The sequence below is a fragment of the Lycium barbarum genome, chromosome 6 (assembly GCF_019175385.1).
Source record: "Lycium barbarum isolate Lr01 chromosome 6, ASM1917538v2, whole genome shotgun sequence".
In the NCBI taxonomy this organism is placed as follows: domain Eukaryota; kingdom Viridiplantae; phylum Streptophyta; class Magnoliopsida; order Solanales; family Solanaceae; genus Lycium; species Lycium barbarum.
The window spans coordinates 112,340,611-112,360,752 of record NC_083342.1 but is presented as its reverse complement, the minus strand read 5'-3'; the positions used below and the strand labels follow the sequence as shown (position 1 = coordinate 112,360,752).

General features: G+C 36.7%; 2 protein-coding genes across 2 annotated transcripts; one reads left to right on the top strand and one right to left on the bottom strand.

The window, feature by feature from the left end:
- Window positions 1-852: 852 nt before the first annotated feature.
- On the bottom strand, window positions 853-2,522 carry LOC132645550 (probable receptor-like protein kinase At5g24010). Its single transcript, XM_060362573.1, has one exon. It carries the CDS (start codon window positions 2,429-2,431, stop codon window positions 1,016-1,018), a length of 1,416 nt encoding a protein of 471 aa, XP_060218556.1. The 5' UTR covers window positions 2,432-2,522; the 3' UTR covers window positions 853-1,015.
- An 11,336-nt stretch (window positions 2,523-13,858) lies between these two features.
- LOC132644400 (uncharacterized) lies at window positions 13,859-15,611 on the top strand. The gene is made up of 3 exons (XM_060360998.1): window positions 13,859-14,731; window positions 14,776-14,841; window positions 14,934-15,611. Exons 1-3 carry the CDS (start codon window positions 13,859-13,861, stop codon window positions 15,609-15,611), a joined length of 1,617 nt encoding a protein of 538 aa, XP_060216981.1.
- The last annotated feature ends 4,531 nt before the right edge of the window (window positions 15,612-20,142 follow it).

Genomic DNA, 20,142 nt, shown 5'->3' with positions numbered 1-20,142 from the left:
ATTAAATTACTGATTTATCAACAAAAGAAAATCAACTATCATCCTCCTGAGCTAGAGCTAACATCTATAAGGTATTTGCTGAGACTCAATATGATTAGATGGTAATTGGAGTTGCATGCATCACAAACTTCAATAATGAATGCTTGGATGAAGTGGCAATCAAATAATCTTAGTCATTATGCACTAAACCCAGTTCTAAATCCATAAGCTAGATGTTTTATGAATATATTTCTTTTGGTACGATTTCTCAGTTTCAGATGTGAAGGCCTAAGCTTAGATTTTTCTTCTAGGTTTTCTTTATTCACTATTCGCCGGGGCACTCAGTTCCTTCATGTTCCCAAAGCTGAGGCATCGTAGTGCAGCTCTTGTTGAAGACTGCATCGTTTGGAAAGACGCGCTCTTGTTGCTTCTTGCTGTTGCAGCCTCAATTACAAAGTTCTAAATGATGTACCTTTTGGATTTAGTTATTCGGGTTTTACATAGGAACTAACTCAAGCCTCTGTACTTTTGCATCTTCGTGATGCTTTTTATCAAGAAATATATTTAACTTTACCAAATAATCAAGAACTCTACCCAGTTCTATGCAAAAGTAAATAATGTTTGAGATAAGCATGCAACAATGATACAAAGTTTCATAAATAAAGTGAGAAGATCCAAAAAAAAAAAAAAGGAGAAGGTAACATATTGAAAAGATCCAATTTTTCACAACTCAAACTTGCAAAGCATGCATACCAATAAATTGAATGAGTTTCTCGACAAGTTTACAGAGATAATACCTTCAGATTCTTCATTTTCTGAATGTTAAATTGAAAAACATAATATATAGGAGCACACGGAAAATAACAAATAGTGGAAATCAAAAAAGCAATCCTGTTAGAACAGCTACTATTTGCTTTTAATTACATAAATATGAATACTTACAGTACAAGACAACTGAAACTATGTGCTAAAGGCACCCCTAGCAGTTTCAAAGTAGTGTAAATTAAGCCATCATCTTAATCTTATTTCAGAAACATCACAGCTTATTAGATGACAGTTGGTTGCCATATTTCAGATTAACTTCAGGAATTTCCGTGGGTAACCTCCACCATGCCACAGACTCTGTAACCCCAGTTCTTCTCCGATGCATAATCACAAACGCTATCATCAGCAAGAAGAAGGCAGCTAGCATAGGATATACGACGTTACCATTTCCCCTCTTCCAACTCTTCAAGACAGCATGCGCACAGATCTCACCATCAAAACTACCCACAGAATTATTAATCTTCATGATCTCAACCCCATTAAGAATGGCATCTACAGCACGTGTACGACTTATATTCGAAGGCCCAACACTCAAAGTCAAAACACCATAACTATCTCCATCAACGACAAAATCAGCATAGAAAGGGGAAGCCAGCATCCTATTTGTCATTTCAGTAAGGTCCAAGTTTTCGTAGGCCAAATTGTTGTTCACATAAACATTGAAAACTAGCATACCACGTGCAACACTAGCTATATCACAGAAGTGCATCCTAACCAAGTACTTATACCCTCCAATCACCGGAAATGTCCACGTCATATTCAACTCAGGGATTGAATTACCCAAACTCCTAATAACTCGAGCAGACTTATAAACATTATCAGGACCAACCTCTCTACTTGCCCCGCCCTTTAAATAGTGTATACGGCCAGGAAAGTGAACCTTCGACAACCCATCATTAGACTTAAGATACTCATCATCAGTAACCCAAGTTCTCCACAACGAATCATTAAAAGGTGTAACTTTCCAACCACCAACATTAATCCTATACATAGTTTCATATCCATTCTTCAACAATCCATTAATTTGCTCATTCTTATCAAAACTAACATACTGAGCAACATCAGCAATCAAATCATTAGGAGCAGAAATAACCTCAATAGCATTAACAAACGCAAATTTCTCTTTCTCGCTGGGCACAAACGTTATAACAAGAACATCAGAATCAACCCCAATAACATAATCCTTAATTACCTCAAAACCCAACCCCATATCCACACTCAAACTATTAAACAACACAAACCCATTAGCCAAGACATGAAATTTAGCATTCCCAAAATCAAAATCACCACTTAATCTCCTAAAATGCAGACGCACCAAGTGATTACCCTGGTTCTTGATTACAAACCTGTACTTAGAGGGGCGCGTGAAGACACGCGCCGTGTGGTAGATTGGTGAAAGTTTAGGGTTTGGGTTTGCATCAGCAAGCGAAACTGTTCCTGTTGAGGTGAGTAACGACGTCGTTGAGTCACCGGTGAAGTGGCGGTGGTCAAAGTCAACGGTGGTGGATTCATGGGACCCACAGTTAATGAGGTAGTGATTTAGGGGAGTAAAGGAAGCGTTAATGAGAGTGAAGAAGAGGATTGTGAAGGTGAAAAAGAGAGTTAAGGTGGATGAGGGAGTAGCCATTTGTGAGATTTGAAGGAAAATAGTAGAAGTGAAGGTGTTAAAGATGAAGGTTGAGAGATGAGATCAAATGGGGTTTGGGCTGTAAACGTGTGGGACAGACCAATGCATGTTGGGAGAGTGGAACATTCGTTGGTGAGTTTTGTCTGTAAACGTGTGGGTCCCAACAAATGAGGCTTGGTCAGACCCCTATAAATTATTTTCCTTTTATTATCCATATACATTCTCGGTGAGAAAAATATCAAACCATTCCATCACAATTCATGCTACTACTCAAATTTCCAATCCTCCCTTCATGTTTACGTGGTAATATTTTTTTACTCAATTTTACAAAAAAATACTCCGTCTCAATTTATATGGTATAGTTTGATTAGGTACGGAGTTTAGAAAAGATATATGTATGGTTGTAAATTATTTCGTTAAGAATAAAATAAAAAGTTTTAAATTAAATTATTATTTTTAAATATAGAAATGTATTATTATTTTTGAGACATTTAAAAAAGAAAGTGTATCACATAAACAATTTGATTTAAAATTCACACAATTATTATAAAATATTTAAGATAACAAGTTCTTTGAATTTTTTTTATTGTACATAAATATTAGTATGACATATTAAGGATGATAAAAAAAAAAAAAAAAAAAAAAAAAAGAGTCGTGTGTGTTCAAATTTTGTTACGTAAATTAAAAAGGAGTAAGTAGTACTTACCTTGCTCGTACGTCGTCAAATACAATGACATGTTAACCCATACATCAATTTATTTGGACTTGTTCTTATGCTCAAGTCAATGTGGTTCTTGGAAGAGTATTCAAAGCAGTACAAAGTAAATGATGAAATAGTTGTTTAGGTTATATGAAAGGGTTACATCACCCCCAAATTTATGTATTATAAATGCTCTTTGATGCGTTTTCTAGTGACCCATTTTGATAGTCGGTTCAATTTCGAAGAGATTTCCCTCTGCATACTGTGTATGTATGTGTGTGTCTCTGATAGTGTGTTGAGTGAAAGGTGCATGCATGTCAATAATGTTTGGCTTAATGCATATGCGGCCCTTAAACTTGTCTCTTTTTTCCATTTTGACACCTCAATTAAGTGTTATTCCTATTGAGCCCTGAAGTCGACCTCAAGTGTGTCTATCAAACACAATCAGACTTACATAACATATATAGTGAGCTTCATTTTTTTAGCCTTGTCGATGAATGTCAATCGCATCCTATGTAAAAAATTCAACTAATCAAAACACCCCACCCATTTTTATTATACACATCAGATATGAAGAATTGTGCCTCTGTGTTATACAAGTGAAGAACCACCACTTAAACCAATCAAATAACAAAACTGGAAAATAAGAAATCAAAATTGGAAACTAAAACTGAAAATAAAAACTAGAAACTGAAAAATAAGAAACCAAAACTGGAAAATAAAAACTGGAAACTAAAACTAGACTGAAAAACTGGAAACCAAAACTGAAAACTAAAAAACCAAAACCAAAACCTAATATTTGAGGTGTATAATTAAAATGAGTGAGGTGTTTTAATTGATTGAATTTCCCACGTAGGATGCGATTGACATTCACGCGCAAGGCTAAAAAAATGAAACTCACCACATATGTCATTTAAGTTGGATTGTGTTTGATAGATACACTTGAGGCCAAGTTCGGTGATTTAATTGGAATAACACTTAGTTGAGATGCCAAAATTTTTTTTTTTTTTTAAAAGAATAAAGTTTAAGGGACTGCATATGCATTAAGCCATAATACTTCATCTCTAGATGAACATGGGAGACGTATCTATCATGCTTTCTTATTCATAATTTTAGGCGAGGAATTATGTACCATAATATATGTACATTATTCCTTAATTTGTTCCTATGCATCAGTTGTGGGGCGAATTTACCTTAGACCAAGCGATGTTACGCCGATTCGTAAAAAGTGGCTGGATGTTAACAAAACATTGAATCAATTAGTCCAGACACATTTGTAAACTAGTTAGTGCAACAATAAATTATTTGTATGTTTAGGGAAGGATGTTGTTGTTTCCTAGCCGTTGTGCTATTTTTTGTTTCCTTTCATCTTCTTTTCCGCCTGTAAAATTGATTAAGAATGATTTGCGGAATCAAATGAATAATGAGTTGGTTAGTGATCATTCTATATAAGAAAAAAGTGTTTAATGTTATTTATAATAAGGTTATTTTGAATACATTTCAAAAATTGAAAACTCATTGAGAAGAGTTGCAGTAATATACGTGAATTGTGTTTTATTTACATTTTTATTTTTAATATGACATTGCATTAATAATTATTTTATTTATTTATTCTTATTTTGAAGTGTGACACCGCTTACAAAAAATTCTACGTATGTCACTGAAAATCACTTGCTCTATGCTCCATGCCACCGACATATTCTACATTGAATTCTGAATTCTGATGTGTTTTGTCTGACATATGATTCTAGTTCTTTTTCTTTTATTCATTTTTTATTTATTACGTCACTTGTTCGTCTGATATGAAATAAGTAGATTTGATGACATTCATCGATGATAGACTTTCTCATTTACTAAGTGTCCCTGAATCTGTTAATTTAAAATTCATCTACAATCATGTAATCAACAATAACTCTTGTTCGAAAGTGGGGGTTCTCCATAAATGGGATCCTTAATTGTACCCCATGTGGGAGCTTAAAGTGGTTTTGCACCAATAACATTGTTGATCAATTATGTATCTTCATAAGAGCAGGCCTCGAGCAGCTCTTTGCTGATAGCGGTCCTTATTCAAATGAACCTTATTATGAATGATAAGTTATAGTAAGCAATATGTTTTAACACTATACTAATAAAATCCAGCATAAAATTTTCATAATGTAAATGCAGAGATAACTGGAGATGTTAATGCGTGAAACAAAATTCAAGTTCTATATGCGACTCTTATAGTTGTATGGAACTCCTTAATTTCCATAGATAATTTGAACACATAACAAAAAGAAGAAAGACGAAAAATAGATTTTCAAGTGACGTTGAGAAAGCAATACGTTAAAAATCGCAACAAAAGGAAGAAGTATGCACTTTTCTAATTTAGAACGAATACTAATTCGATTAGATGAATAACTGCAGCACAAACAAAAAACAACAAGCACAATGACGTGAATGCAATTTAGACGCAAAAATAATGTAAACATAATCATTGCGTGAGATCATCCCCTTTTATGTTGGTGGTTCAAATCTATATTAGATGTTAACATTCCTTTTAAAAAAAGTTAATTATACTTTTGTATATTAACTTTGTATAATTTGTTTATTCTCAAGAAATGACCATTTCAGTGTGAATTAAATGGGTATAAAGAATTTTATTTTCAAGAAGTAAAATGCTCTAACATCAATAAAAGTTGTAGACATTCAATTTACGTTAAAGTAACAAGAACTCATAATTAAAACAACAACATAAATTAAGTTGTTTAACACGTTTAGGCAAATACATAAGCTGAGCTCATTTGCACGTGTAATGTAATAAGGCAAAATACATCAATACACCCCTGAACTATACCCGACATGTCGATATCACACCTAAACTATACTAGCGACCTATTACACACCTTAACATCTTAAAAGTAAATTAAATTATCCCTCCATAGACCAAAACCCCCAATCAGTGAATGGCGTGGGCGACACTCGCCCTTGGGTGAAGCCACGTATTAAATGAACTGATTTATTTTATAATCACGTCATTATAATATATTTAACATAATAAACCCATTTTAATACCCAAACCCATTTTTAACACCCCATACCCATTTTAACACCCCAAACCCGTTTCAGATCACCCAAACCCACACTCATCAGACGCCCAAATCCTAATTCAAGAAAACCAAACGACACCACAAACAACAAATCATGCAATATTGGTCCTAAAGCATATATTTTTTTAGTTTACCTGCTCAATATTGTCGGATTTCATAGAGTTTTTTAGTTTTTCTTCATCCTAAACCTATAATCGAAGTGTTGGTGATTTTTTGAACTTGGACGATTCGAAGTTGGCTTTTTTGTTGACGTTTGGAGGACAAAAATCGGCTGTGTTACTAAAAGGTTAGTCCCTTGTCTCATTTTGTTTCTCTATTGTGCGATTAGAACTAGGGTTTTTTTGCGTCTTTAATTTTTCTGCAAATTTACAGTGTAAATGACTGGGTAAATGCTTGAATATGTAAATGTCGATTTAGTTGTTGTGTATTTCATTGACTATGAAATTGAAGTATTTGTACTGTTTTCGGGTCGAAATATGTCTTATGAACCGATTACTTTGCGATTTTACCATGGTGGTAATTTAACGACTGGCAAAAATCCCTACGTTGGTGGACAAGTAACTGAATTTACACGTATGGATTTAGATAGGTTTTGTTACTTTGAATTGCTTGATTGTGTGAAAGAATTAGGGTATGACCCTGGTAAATACACCATTTATGTTAAATTTGTCGATAGTGTGGTATTGGTAGAAATCAAATGTGATAGAGATACAACCCGAGTTGCTGCATGTTTGGGGGATGGGGATATTTTGGAGGTTTTTGTGTGTCACATGGTTGAAGAGCCCCTAGTGATCCCACCCTTATTAGAATATGTAACCCATGTGGAGGGGGAAAGTGATGTTTCTTTTGATAAAGTGACTGGTCAAGACATTGGGGGTAGTGGTGTTCCATCTTTTGATGCCTTTGATGTTGATTTAGAGTCATTCAATGAACCTCCCTTTGAACCAACTCAAAATACTGCCCCTCTCTAACCTAACTCTCCAAGTTCTGTCCCTTGCACTCCTCCAACTATTGACAATACTGAATCAAATCTTGCTTCTAATACTACTGCTGCTGCATCAAATCCTGTCCCTAGCACTACTCCTGCTGCATCAAATCCTGCCCCTACTACTACTAATGAATCTATTCCAGCCCCTTATACCACCGCTGAATCTTCACAAACTAGGGTTGTCCCTGATTTTTCTGAAACTGGTAGTGATTTAGATTCATACCTAGATGGATTGTTTGATGAAGGAGAAGTAATAGTGAGAGTGATGTAGATGAGGAGCTAAGGGGTTTTAGGGAGGAAAAGAGAGCTGGAAAAAGAAAAAGAAGGAAGAGGGGTGAAAAAGCTCCTGTACCTGAACATGTTAAGTTAGGTTCAGGACCAAAAGGGTCAGATGTGGGGTATGATGAATCTGAAGGTGCTAATAGAGACACCATGTGTTATATCCCGTATATTTTTATACGACGGATTATTCGTAAGTTAGTCAAATCAAAGAAAATAAGTTCGTCAAGGTTCAAAACTACTTGAATAAATACGGATCCAAATTAATGTAGTATGTCCGTGTGTTCCACTACACATATAGTGGATATAGGATACTTTAATTATTCAAGCATGTCACATTATTCTTCTACTTAGGGGACATAATATGACTGTTATATCCCGTAATTTTGCACATTCGGATAAATTGAAATAATTGTGACTAATGAGAGGTAAGGCAACATTTTGGTCCTATTTAATATATATGTTATTCATGAGAAATATTGATGTGGAAATATGGAGGAAGGCCAAGGGTAAAATGTGAAATTTTGGAAATTAGTTTTGGGAATTATAAAATAAGACCCATAAGTGAATTGGGCTAGAAAAATAAAAAAAAATAAAAAAAGAGGCCCAATCTATGTAGGGTGGCCAGCCATATAGAGTCATGGCCCAAGCCCATGGGAATTAAATTCAAGTGAAATAAATAGACAAGGGCCACCCTTTTGTCTTCATTCTAGAACAATCAAGAAACAAAAAAAATTGAGAGCACAACAAAAAGGCCATTCGGCCGAATAGAAAAGAAAGAGAAAAAAAAAATCTTGAAGCCTTAATCTTTGGTTCAAAAATTCATCTCTTTTTGTATTCCTACCAAGCTCAAGACCCTGTTCAACGTGGCATAATTTTTTAGGCAAGAAAGTACTTTTTTTAGCAAGTGGAAAATTTGAAAAAAGGTAAGAATTCTATCCTTTTTTTGTTATGGAAGACTTATATATATATTTGTAGTATATGGAAATGAATGTAAAGTAGGAAAATTGTGTGTTGTGGGTGTGTGGGTGTGTGGCCGTGTGTGGGTGTAGTGAAGGAAGAAGAATGAAATTTATTAGTATGTTAAATTATGTTGTGGTGGCCTTGTAATGTAAATAGAAGGATAATGGTTCAAGATTGGTATGAAAATTTGTTGTAAGTTGTTGTAGATAAGTATGTGATTTTATTATAGTTTTATGTAATTATGGAAATGGAATTGCTAAAATATGAATTGTTGTTGTTGTCGATGAAATTGGATGAAGAAAATGTGACGTTGTGACCTTGTCGCATTTGTGTAGATTTCGAATGGAATATGGTGATAGTGGGATTGTAGAAAATTTGGTTGAATTGTATGAAATGCTTTGAATTGTATTTGGTTGATCTTGAATGAGTAATGAATATGTGAGCATTGGAATCGGCTTGAAAATACGCAGTTGAATTGAATAATGATGAAATATGTAGAAAGGAAGGTTACTAGTGTTGGAATGCGTTTTAAATTGGTTTTTGACGACTATTATTATGGTTGTTGGTATTGTTGGTATGGTTGTTGATGAATTTGGCCGAGTTGTATTCTCGGGGGTGTTGAATTTACAGGGGAGATGCTGCCGAAATTTCTGTAGACAAGTACTAGTTAGAATTGGATTTCTGAGTACTTATAGCTAATATTTGGTAATTGATAATATTATTGTAGATATTGGAGAGTCCGAGACTTGATTCGGGGATTGGTTAGCGAGCGATCGAGGTATGTAAAGCCTACCCTTCTTTCTTTTGGCATGACCTTTTGGAATGAACAAATAACGTATAAGTATGCTTCTAAAGAAAAATCCTATTCTTAGAGCCATTAGGATGGCTAACATCTTTGACCTTTATAAGCTATTCCATATGACCGGATACATATTTTATGATGTTCAAAGATTCTATGTGTTATGTTCCGAATGTTGTTCGAAAGAAAAACGAGAAGACTAAAGCCTTTGATGAATACTTCGATATGAAAATATGGTATTAAAGTCCCCATTTGATTTGATCCATAATGTTATCCGCAAGTTTCCGAATATGAAAATGTGATCCATAATGATGTTTGAAAGGCCTCTAGTATGAATGGTACTTGAATTTCCGAAAAGAGCTTCTGAAATGTTTTTAGAAAGTTCTGTACTTCAAACGTTTGTAACTTTCGTATACTAACTCCGATTGACCCGAAACTGATTTCTGAGCCTTCGGATGTCGTAAATATATTTGTTCATCAAGTTTTGAAATTTATTTATTTATTTATTTCTATGCATATGGTTTCCGCACTACTCCGCTCGTGCCTACTACTATGATATCGTTCGCCGGTTCCCGGGCCGGTTTTGTGATCATGCGCACTATGTTATATTCGGCAGTATGATGTGTTACGGTTCCCGAGACCTCGCCATCGGGCTGGGTACCGCTTATATACGGCGTTATGATGTGATATGGCATATGATATGTTCTGATGTTTTGATATGATATGATGATATGATATGTTCGGAGATTGTACGAAGATTTGAAACCTTCTGGAGTATGATGTGTTGTGGCGCCAGCGTCGGAGTGGCGACCACTTTCCTGAACCTTATGCGTGATTTTTATTTGCATTACTCATGTTTTTAAAACAGGTTTTGGTATACCAATTTTGTAACCACTTTCCATACTTCGTATTTCAGTTCTGATTTGGATTATTGTATTTCATGCTTTACATACTCAGTACATATTTCGTACTGACCCCCTTTCTTCGGAGGGCTGCGTTTCATGCCCGCAGGTGCAGACGTTCGTTTTGGTGATCCTCCAGTATAGGATACATATTCTGCCACTTGGAGTACTCCTTTGATCCGGAGCTCATATTTTTGGTACATATCTTTTGTTACACATGTTCTGTATATATGGTTGTTTGGGTACGGCGGGGCCCTATCCCGTCCTGTGTTTCTGTTATGGTTTGTAGAGGCCTGGAGTCATATATGTGGGTCATGGGTCATGTTTGTTCGTTTATGTTTATGATCTGCTCCTTAATGCGGTCTCGTTTGCTATTATGGCCAAGACGGCCCATATGTTTGTATATGTATATATATCTGGGCGATGTGTATTCTGCCAGCCTACCGGATTTGATATGATATTTCTGTACGGGCGACCGCTTAAGATAATATTTGTTTTCAGTATATGTTCAGAATAACGTATGCTAAATTTGAATAAATCTTTGATATGTCGATCTGGTACGTAAGTCTGTTTGGGTGTCCAAATAGGGCACTAGTCGCGGTCCACGGGGCTGGGTCGTGTCAATGACCATATGGTCTTCCACTAAAGACCAAAAAAATGGTCTTCAAGAATAGTGTGCAAATGAGACATTGAATTGAGTTAAATAATTGAACAAATACACTCCACATGGGTTAAAATTTCTCTGGTCACGTGTAGAGCTTAGGAAGAGCATATATGTATTTTATATGACTAAAAAAAAATCAGCCATTAACCTCATTTCATCCCTAACATATAAACTAGAGAGAGAGAGAGAGAGAACAAAGCCATGGCACTCACAGCCATGGCTGAGCAAAATTGAGCTCCAAACTTGTTGATCAAAAATCAGATTTTCAAGGTAATTCAACCCTTTAGAAGGTCCCTAGCAACGTGAATGTGGTCATTAGGGCAACAAGAACAAGTATTAATTCAATGCACAACTTCTAGCCAAGTTAAGAAGCCAACTTGTTAAGGTAAGGGCTGCTTGTTCTCTACACGTTTTAGTAGGAATGTGGACACGTTGTGGATGTGAAAATGTGAATTTCATGTATGAAATTATGTGTGTTGATATTGGAACATGATAGTAGCCATGGAATTATATGTGTTGATGTTGAAGTATGGTTGTAACTTGGTGAACATGAATTGCATGTATAAAATTATGAACGTTGGTGTTAGAATGTTAATGTGGCCGTAGGGACTGTTTTAGTTTAAATGGGTGAACTGATTTTTAACTAATATTATGGTTGTTGCTATCATAGATTACATAGTAAAAAGAATGAAAAGAATTGAAAAGTTAAAGGTGAAGTTGTGTTGATATGAACATGTTGTTATTTTTGTTGAAATGTGAATTTGGGGCCGTGTAGTGGACTGTTTTGTAGAAGGTGGTGGACTGAGTTTTCTTGGTATTTTAATTGTTGTTGTTATGAATCTTATGATGAGAATAAAGGTATTAAATGGTTAGAGTTGGAGTTAAAATTGTTTGTGGGTTGTTGTAAGGATTATAGTGATGACAATGTAGCTTATTTGCGTATGAATTGATGATGTAGTTGTCGTGTGGCTGCTGGTCGTATCTTACTGAAATTATATGAAAAGAAGATATGAAATAATGTGTAAGAATCGTATGTGGTTTTCTTGGTATGTTCGTAAACGTTTGCAAGAATTCCGAGCATCTTTTGTGTAATAGTTAGGGGTTGTTTTGGATATGTCGTTGTTGTTCTTATTGAGCTTGGGAGATTGATGATAATTGAGATTATGCATTGTATTGTATGTTGGTTGGGCTGTTATAGAATCGTTTTGACGAAATATTATGACTATAGACTAACAAGAATAAATTGGATGTGTCATAATCGCATGTAAACTATTATCGAGTGTTGTAAGGTATGGGCTAATTTGAAATCGCGTACGGGCTGTTTTGATACGTTGTTGTTGATCTTGTGGCGCTTGGAAGATTAATGATAGTTAAGAATATACATTGTATTTATGTTGTTTGGGCTGTTGTAAGTTGTTTCGATGACAACGTTAAGACTATGGATCATTAATAGTAACTTAAATACGTAGTGGCCGTATGGGAGTTGTTGTTGAATGTTATGAATGTGGGCTGTTTGGAGTGTGGTGCAGGCTGTCCGGGTTGGTATTGAACGTATGATTATTGATGTTGGATCGGTTGTATGTAGTTGGTTTGGATATAAGGATCTAGAAAGAAGTTACTAACGTTAGAATACGTTTTGAATCTCCCCGTAGCTTAACCGTAGTTGTTGGCGTCTTAATATAGGTTGAGGTATTATTGGGCAGCGTATACGTATTGTGTGGCGAACAAGCGCTAAAGGTACGTAAAGCTAACACTTCTTTCTTTTGGCATGATCCTTATGGAACGAATAGACGATATGTATATGATTCCAAAGAAATTCCTATTCTTAGAGCCACTAGGATGGCTAGTGTTCTTGATTCTTAGAATTTGATTTATTATTGTTTTGATATGTACATATGATTTCAAAGTTCCATTTTGAAATAATCCACAGGGACATCCGAAGGTACTTGATATGATTATTATTTGAATTTGCAAATGGTGGTTCGTGTTGACTATTCTATTGAGTCCTTGAAAATGTTTTAAATTGCATATAGTTTCTCACTACTCTGCTCGTGCATGCTTCAATATCTTGTTCACCGAGTCCCGGGCCGGGTATGTTCTCGTGCACAGTTTCATTGCATTGTTCACCGAGTCCCTCACTAGAGGGCCGGGTACGGTATATATATATGATGATATGACGATATGATGATATGATGACATGATATGGCGGCCAGGAGGGCATATGATGACTTATTTCACCGAGTCCCTCACTAGAGGACTGGGTACGGTATATATGTATATGATATATGATAGTGACAAGCATGCTTATGTTTCAAAGGCAAGTGTTGGTAATCTGAACATTGTACTTGTTTTCTGTACTCCTTATCTTAGTTATGATTCTTTTACTGCTTTTCACGCTTTACATACTCAGTACATATTCCGTACTGACCCCCTTTCCTCGGGGGCTGCGTTTCATGCCCTCAGGTACAGATACTCGCTTTGGTGAGCCGCCAGCTTAGGACTTCTTTTCTGCTATCTTGGAGAGCTCCGTTGTTCCAAAGCCCAGATTTTGGTATAGATCCTTTTTTATCTAAATATATGTATATGTTGTTTAAGGGTACGACGGGGCCCTGTCCCGTCATATTTCACTGTTGAAACTCTTAGAGGTCTGTAGACATGTATGTAGGTTGTATTCAGATGTGAACAGTTGTGTGTATGATTAGTATGCGTGTTCTATCGTTGTGGCAGCCTTGCCGGCTTGCAGATATTGTCATGTTGTGGTAGCAGCCTTGTCGGCTTGTGTTTATATATATAGTTGGGACGTTCCCACATGTTATGACAGCCTTGTCGACTTATGCACTGTGTTATCTGTTGATAGTTGTGACTCCTCAGGAGACAGGTTGCTGAACATATATGTACATTTATGCGACAGTTCCGAGACTATGTTTTGGTCGTTATAAGTTCCATATTATATTGTTGTGGACTGAATATATATCTAACAGGTGTGTATACGGGTGTCCAGCTCGGACACCAGTCACGGCCTACGGGGTTGGGTCGTGACACCATGGAAGGTGAGTTGGCTGGTGATGAGCCTTATTACCCCTCAGATGAAGCTGCCAGTTTTGAGACTGATCCAAATGACATATCTGATGATGATGAAGAAGTAGTTGAACAAAGAGTAAAAGCAAAAAGAAAGAAGGTGACAAACAGAGTTGTGTTTGATAAAACCTCCAAGAAAATAGTGTGGGAAACAGGCCTCCAATTTGAAAGTGTTAATGAATTTAGAATTGCAGTTACCAAGTATGCAGTCCATGAGCATATTGCCATTGAAAAATGTATTAATGAACCTACAAGGGTAAGGGTTAGGTGTGTAGAGGGTTGTCCTTGTCTTTTATTTGCTAGTCTTGACTCTAGGACTAACAACTTTGTGGTGAAGACCTATAATCCAATTCACATGTGTGACCCTACCAATAGGAACAAGCTTTGCAATACCAAATTCTTATCTAGTCACTATAATGAGAGAATAAAGGAACAACCAAACATTAGGATTTTTGAGTTTCAGCAGCTCATTAAAAATGAGTTGGATCTTTATGTTGGTAGACCTGTGTGTAGAAGAGCAAGAAACAAGGTTTTAGCTGAGTTGATGGGTGACCATGTTTTGGAGTTTGGGAGGATTTTAGATTATAGGGATGAGTTGTTAAGATCAAATCCAAGTAGTACATGTGTAGTTAGGCTTAGTGATGAGACATTTGAAGGTGGAAAAAAAATGTTTAGAGGATTCTACATATGTTTTGATGCAATGAAGAAGTCATACTTAGCTGGTTGTAGGAAGTGCATTGGTTTGGATGGTTGCTTTTTAAAGGGAATCTCAAAAGGTCAATTACTTGTTGTTGTTTGTAAAGATGGAAACAATCAGATGATGCCACTGGCCTGGGCTGTAGTTGAGGTTAAGAACAAGCACAATTGGACTTGGTTTATTAGAATTTAAAGGAAGATCTTCAACTGGGAGATAGGGCAGACATTACTGTTATAACAGATATGCATAAGGTAAGATTTAAGTGTTGAATTCACTCCATTTCATAACTCTTTACCCTAATGTTCTTTTACTTTATTAACTGCCTATTTTTTATTCCTCACAGGGTCTTGAAAGTGTCATAAAAGAGCAGCTGCCCAATGTTGAACATAGAATGTGTGCTAGGCATGTTTTAGCCAATTGGTCCAAAAAATACAGAGGCCTTGAGAGGAAGAATTGCTTCTGGAGGTGTGCAAAGTCAACTTTTGAGTCTCAGTTGAATGAAAACTTAGACTACATGAAACTTTTGGGAGAAGAATGTCTTGATAAGTTGATGTACTACAACCCTGAAAGGTGGAGCAAGGTTTACATGAAATATACCACAAAGTGTGACATTATAGACAACAACATGGCTGGATGTTTCAACTCTTGGATACTGGTTGCAAGGCACAAGACTGTAATAACTATGCTTGAAGAAATAAGAATCAAAATGATGAAGAGAGTAGGACAGATGATGGGGTTTTGTGACAGTTGGATTCATGACTTTTCTCCAATGGCATTGAAAGTTCTGACAGAGCATACTGCAGGGTCTCTGAAATGCAGTATTGAATGGAATTCTGATACAGGGTATGAGGTTCTTGAAGATCATTTTAGACATGTTGTGGATCTTCCTAGACAAACTTGTTCTTGTAGAGCATGGATGTTGAAAGGCATCCCATGTCCTCATGCAATTGTTTCTCTTCACCACAAGAGGTTGAACCCAATGGATTACATTTTCAGTGGTATTCTAGAGATACCTATATGAAGACATATAACTACTTTATTCAACCAATTCTGAACTTGAAGATGTGGCCACCATCCACAAATCCTACTGTTATACCACCTGAAGTGAGGAAGATGCCAGGCAGGCCTAAGACTGTTAGGAAGAAAGAGGCAAGTGAATCCAAAAAAACAAGAAAACTCTCCAAAAGGGGGGTTGAAATGACATGCAGCAAGTGTCATACCCCAGGTCATAATAAAAGGAGATGTCTTAGAGAGCCTACAACTGCTGGCCTAAGTGCAAGTGCTTCTGCTGGCCCAAGTTCAGTTGCTGGCCCAAGTTCAGGTTCTGGCCCAAGAAAGGCACCTGCTCCAACTGGTAGAGGAAGGGGTAGGCCAAAGGGATCAACTGAAAAGGTAAATAATTTCACATACTTCATGTACAGTTCAGTGCTGAACTAGTTGCTAATTTTTGGTATAATTTGTAGAGTGTACTATCATCAATGTAAGACTGTTCTATGTTTAACAATTAAATAACATTTTTTGAAATTAAGTACCACTAGGTGTGAGCGATTGGCCATGGATGGTTTCATACGAGGTAGGGATAGGCCGAAGAAGTATTGGGGAGAGGTAATTAGACACGACATGGCGCAATTACAGCTTACCGAGGACATGACCTTAGATAGGAGGGTTTGGAGGACCCAAATTAGGGTAGAAGGCTAGTAGATAGTCTCGTTATCCGTTCGTATTAGTAGTCGCAGTATCGCAATATAATTTCTTGTGCTCCGATTTATGCTATTATCTGTTATTTCCTGTGCTTTGATTATCCTGTGGTATCTGTGTCGATTGCATTATTTTATTTTATATTATTTCTTTTCCATGTCGCTTTGAATTTCTTAGCCTTATCTGACTTTTTTATGCTTTTATGCTTCTCTTGAGCCGAGGGTCTTTCGGAAACAGCCGTCCTACCTTGGTAGGAGTAAGGTCTGCGTACACTCTACCCTCCCCAAACCCCACGATGTGGGATTTCACTGGGTTGTTGTTGTTGTTGTTGTAACAAGTAGTTCTATTCATTTGAGCAGCCTGGATTTCCTAGTGAAAGGGTTGGAAACATCAAGTCAAGTGCAGTTGTCACTGGTGAACTGCAGCACAAAGCAAGTGGTGGTGTGAAATGGCAAGGAAGACAAGCTATGACCTCCAGGCAGATTCAACAAGGAAGGGACAAAAAGCAGAGTCAAACCAGGACTAAAGCTGTACAAATGAGCCAAGGCAACACCACTGCCTTGTGAAATTGTTAAAGTATTGGCTGCATTGTGAATTTGACCATTCTAGCTTTACTTTATGTTTTTGGCAGCTGTGACTGCTTTGTGAATTTGCTTATGTAGTTGTTTTTTAAATACTTTGTTTAGGCAGCTGTGACTGCATTTGGTTGGGGTTAACTACATGCAAAATACATCAAATCTATATTTTGGGTACAGTTTAAGTTGTGATTTGATGTATTTTGCCTTAACTATATGTAGTGGTTTGGTAGATATGACTGCATTTAAGTTTGTTTTGGGCAGCTGTGACTGCATTTAGCGTTAGTTCTTGTCTATGTAAAGTGACTCTCTTTTGATCAATGGTTATGCAGCTGTGACTGCATTTAACGTTAGTTCTAAGCTGTTTTGCAATGTATCTTTACGGCAATTTTGTTAGATTTTATTGTTGGCAGTTTTGTGAGCCTTTATTGTTGGCAGTTTTGTTAGCCTTTATTGTTGGGTTGAATGGCACTGATTTTGTTCAGTTTTGGTCAAGTCTTGGTACACTTTTTGAAGTCATTTTAATCTTTTTTCCGAATTCAAGTTTTTGACCATTTCCTTTGGCTTCTTTAAGTGAGTTGGTTGGTGATTAATGTCACGACCCAGCCCCGTGGGCCTCGACTGGTGCCCTGCTTGGACACCCAGACAGACATACAAGCCAAATTGTCATATTAAGGCTTAACTTAGATTTCTTATTCATCATCTTAAACAAAACTGAAAATGAATAATATCTTAAGCGGTCGCGTATACAGAATATCATATCAAATCAAAAGGGTCGGCGGAATACACATCGCCGTACATATGCACATATACAAATATACAGGCCATTTTGGCCGTATCCAAATCTGATAGGTTGGCGGAATATACATCGCCAGATACATATACGTGTGCAGACAAATGGGCCGTTTTGGCCATACTAGCAAACGGGACTGTACTAAAACGCAGATCATGCACAAACAAACACACACGTGACCCATGACCCACATATATGACTACAAGCCTCTACAAATCATATCGGAACATATGATGAGACAAGGCCCCGCCGTACCCCAAATAGTCAAATATACAGAAGCATATGTATGACAAAAAGGCATATACCAAAGTGTGGGCTCCGAATTAAAATGGAGCTCTCTGTAGTAGCAGAATGTGTGGCCTACACTGGCAGATCACGAACCTCTGTACCTGCGGGCATGAAACGCAGCCCTCGAAGAAAGGGGGTCAGTACGAAAGATGTACTGAGTATGTAAAGCACAGAGTACAGAAATACAAACCATAACTGCTATAAAAAGGTACAGAGAGAAGATACCGAATCAGTACATCAGAGTCTGCGCTGAAAGCATATGTATATATATATATATATATATATATATATATATATATATATATCATGCAAGTAAAAATCATGCATAAGGCTCAGGAACGTGGTCACCACTCCGACGCTGGTGCCACACACAGCATAACTCCAGAAGGTTTCAAATCTCCGTACATCTCCGAACATAACATATCACATCATCAAATCATATCATAAGCCATATCACAGCATAACTCCATAAACGGTACCCGACCCTATGGCGAGGTCTCGGGAACCGTAACACAGCATACGGCCGAATATATCATAGTGCGCACAATCACAAAACCGGCCCGGGAACCGGCGAACGATGTCATAATAGCAGGCACGAGCAGAGTAGTGCGGAAATCATATGCATATACATAATTAAATTCCCAGACTCGACAAATAAGTACGTATACATATATTTGAGATCAAAAGGTCCAAAGTAAGTATCGAGTCTGTCGGAAGTAGCATACAAAAGATATAAGCCTTTAAGTTTACAAACTTTCGAAAATATATTTCATGAGCCTTTTTCTGAAAATTTGGTATCATTCACAGTGGGGAGCTTTCAAATACCTTATGGAACAAATCAAACGGAACCTTAGAGTCATAGGCAAAAGTCTCTCTTTTATATCATACGAATTTAGATCAAATCAGACAAACGAAGGAAATCTCGGGGGTAATGGGCCCACCTCGGGTCAAGTCGAGGTGACGGACATAAATCACGAACATTAGACTCTATGCGGTCGTCCATGAAAGTTTCAAAGCGATTCTATCATATTTGTGCAAGTTACGGATGTTTGAACAAGTTTCCAACAAAACATAAGGATTATAGTTCAATTGCACTGAATGAATAGTACCCAAAATCAGACTCGGATTTCTATGAACAGAATAACCCCCGAGGCTCAAATCCAAACCTAGTATACCTAGGACATGCCAAGAGAAGGAAAGGGATAGCTTTACATACCTTATTCGCTCCTTACGCCTCTCCAAATTCAAATCCCGTTTCGTCCAAAATCTACATTTGGTCACATTTACCAAATATTAATCATAAGGTTTAAAAGATCAATCTTAACCAATACTTGTCTACAGAAATTTGGGCAGCATCTCCCCTATACATATAACATCCCCGAGATTTAACTCGGCTCAAATATCAACAACCATACCAACAACAATCCACACTTTAACAACTTCATTTACATTATAAGGATCGCAACAACACAACTAACATATTAAACAAAATTAATCCATTTCCATTCTACTTCCATACACCACACGGCCACACCCTATATTTCCAACTTCCACCAAATTCATTCAGCTTTCATTTCCAATATAAATTCCACCATAACCACAACTAGAATACAACATAAAATTCAACTCATATTGTCTATACAACATCACATATATACGGCCACCTACATACATACACACCCACTTTGCAAACTTCCATATTTCCATAAATTCTACTCATTTCTACATACTACAACATAAACAAACCTTCATAACATAATAAAAAAGAATTGATTCTTACCTTTTTCTACAATCTTCTTCCACCTTACTTCGCTTTGCTATAACCCGGAGGGAATAGACGTTTGAATCCTTTAAGTCATAAAGGAGTAACCAGTATAAAACCTTGACTAGCATCAAGATCAAGTCTTGGCCGAGAGACCACTCATTTTCGTGATAGCTACTGGTTTTCGTTAGAAAACATTGCAAAGAATGGATAGAAATACTTAATAACCAAAAGTTAATCCTTATATTTTTTTATTCACTTAGTGGTCGTTTGGTTTAAGGTATAACATGGGTTATGCCGGTATTAATTTTTATACCACGTTTGGTATAAGGTATAGATTTATCCCGGGATTATTTTATACCTTGTACCAAACGTGGTATAAAAATTAGTGCTGGAATAACTCAACTTATACCTTCTTAACCCACTTATACTGGTA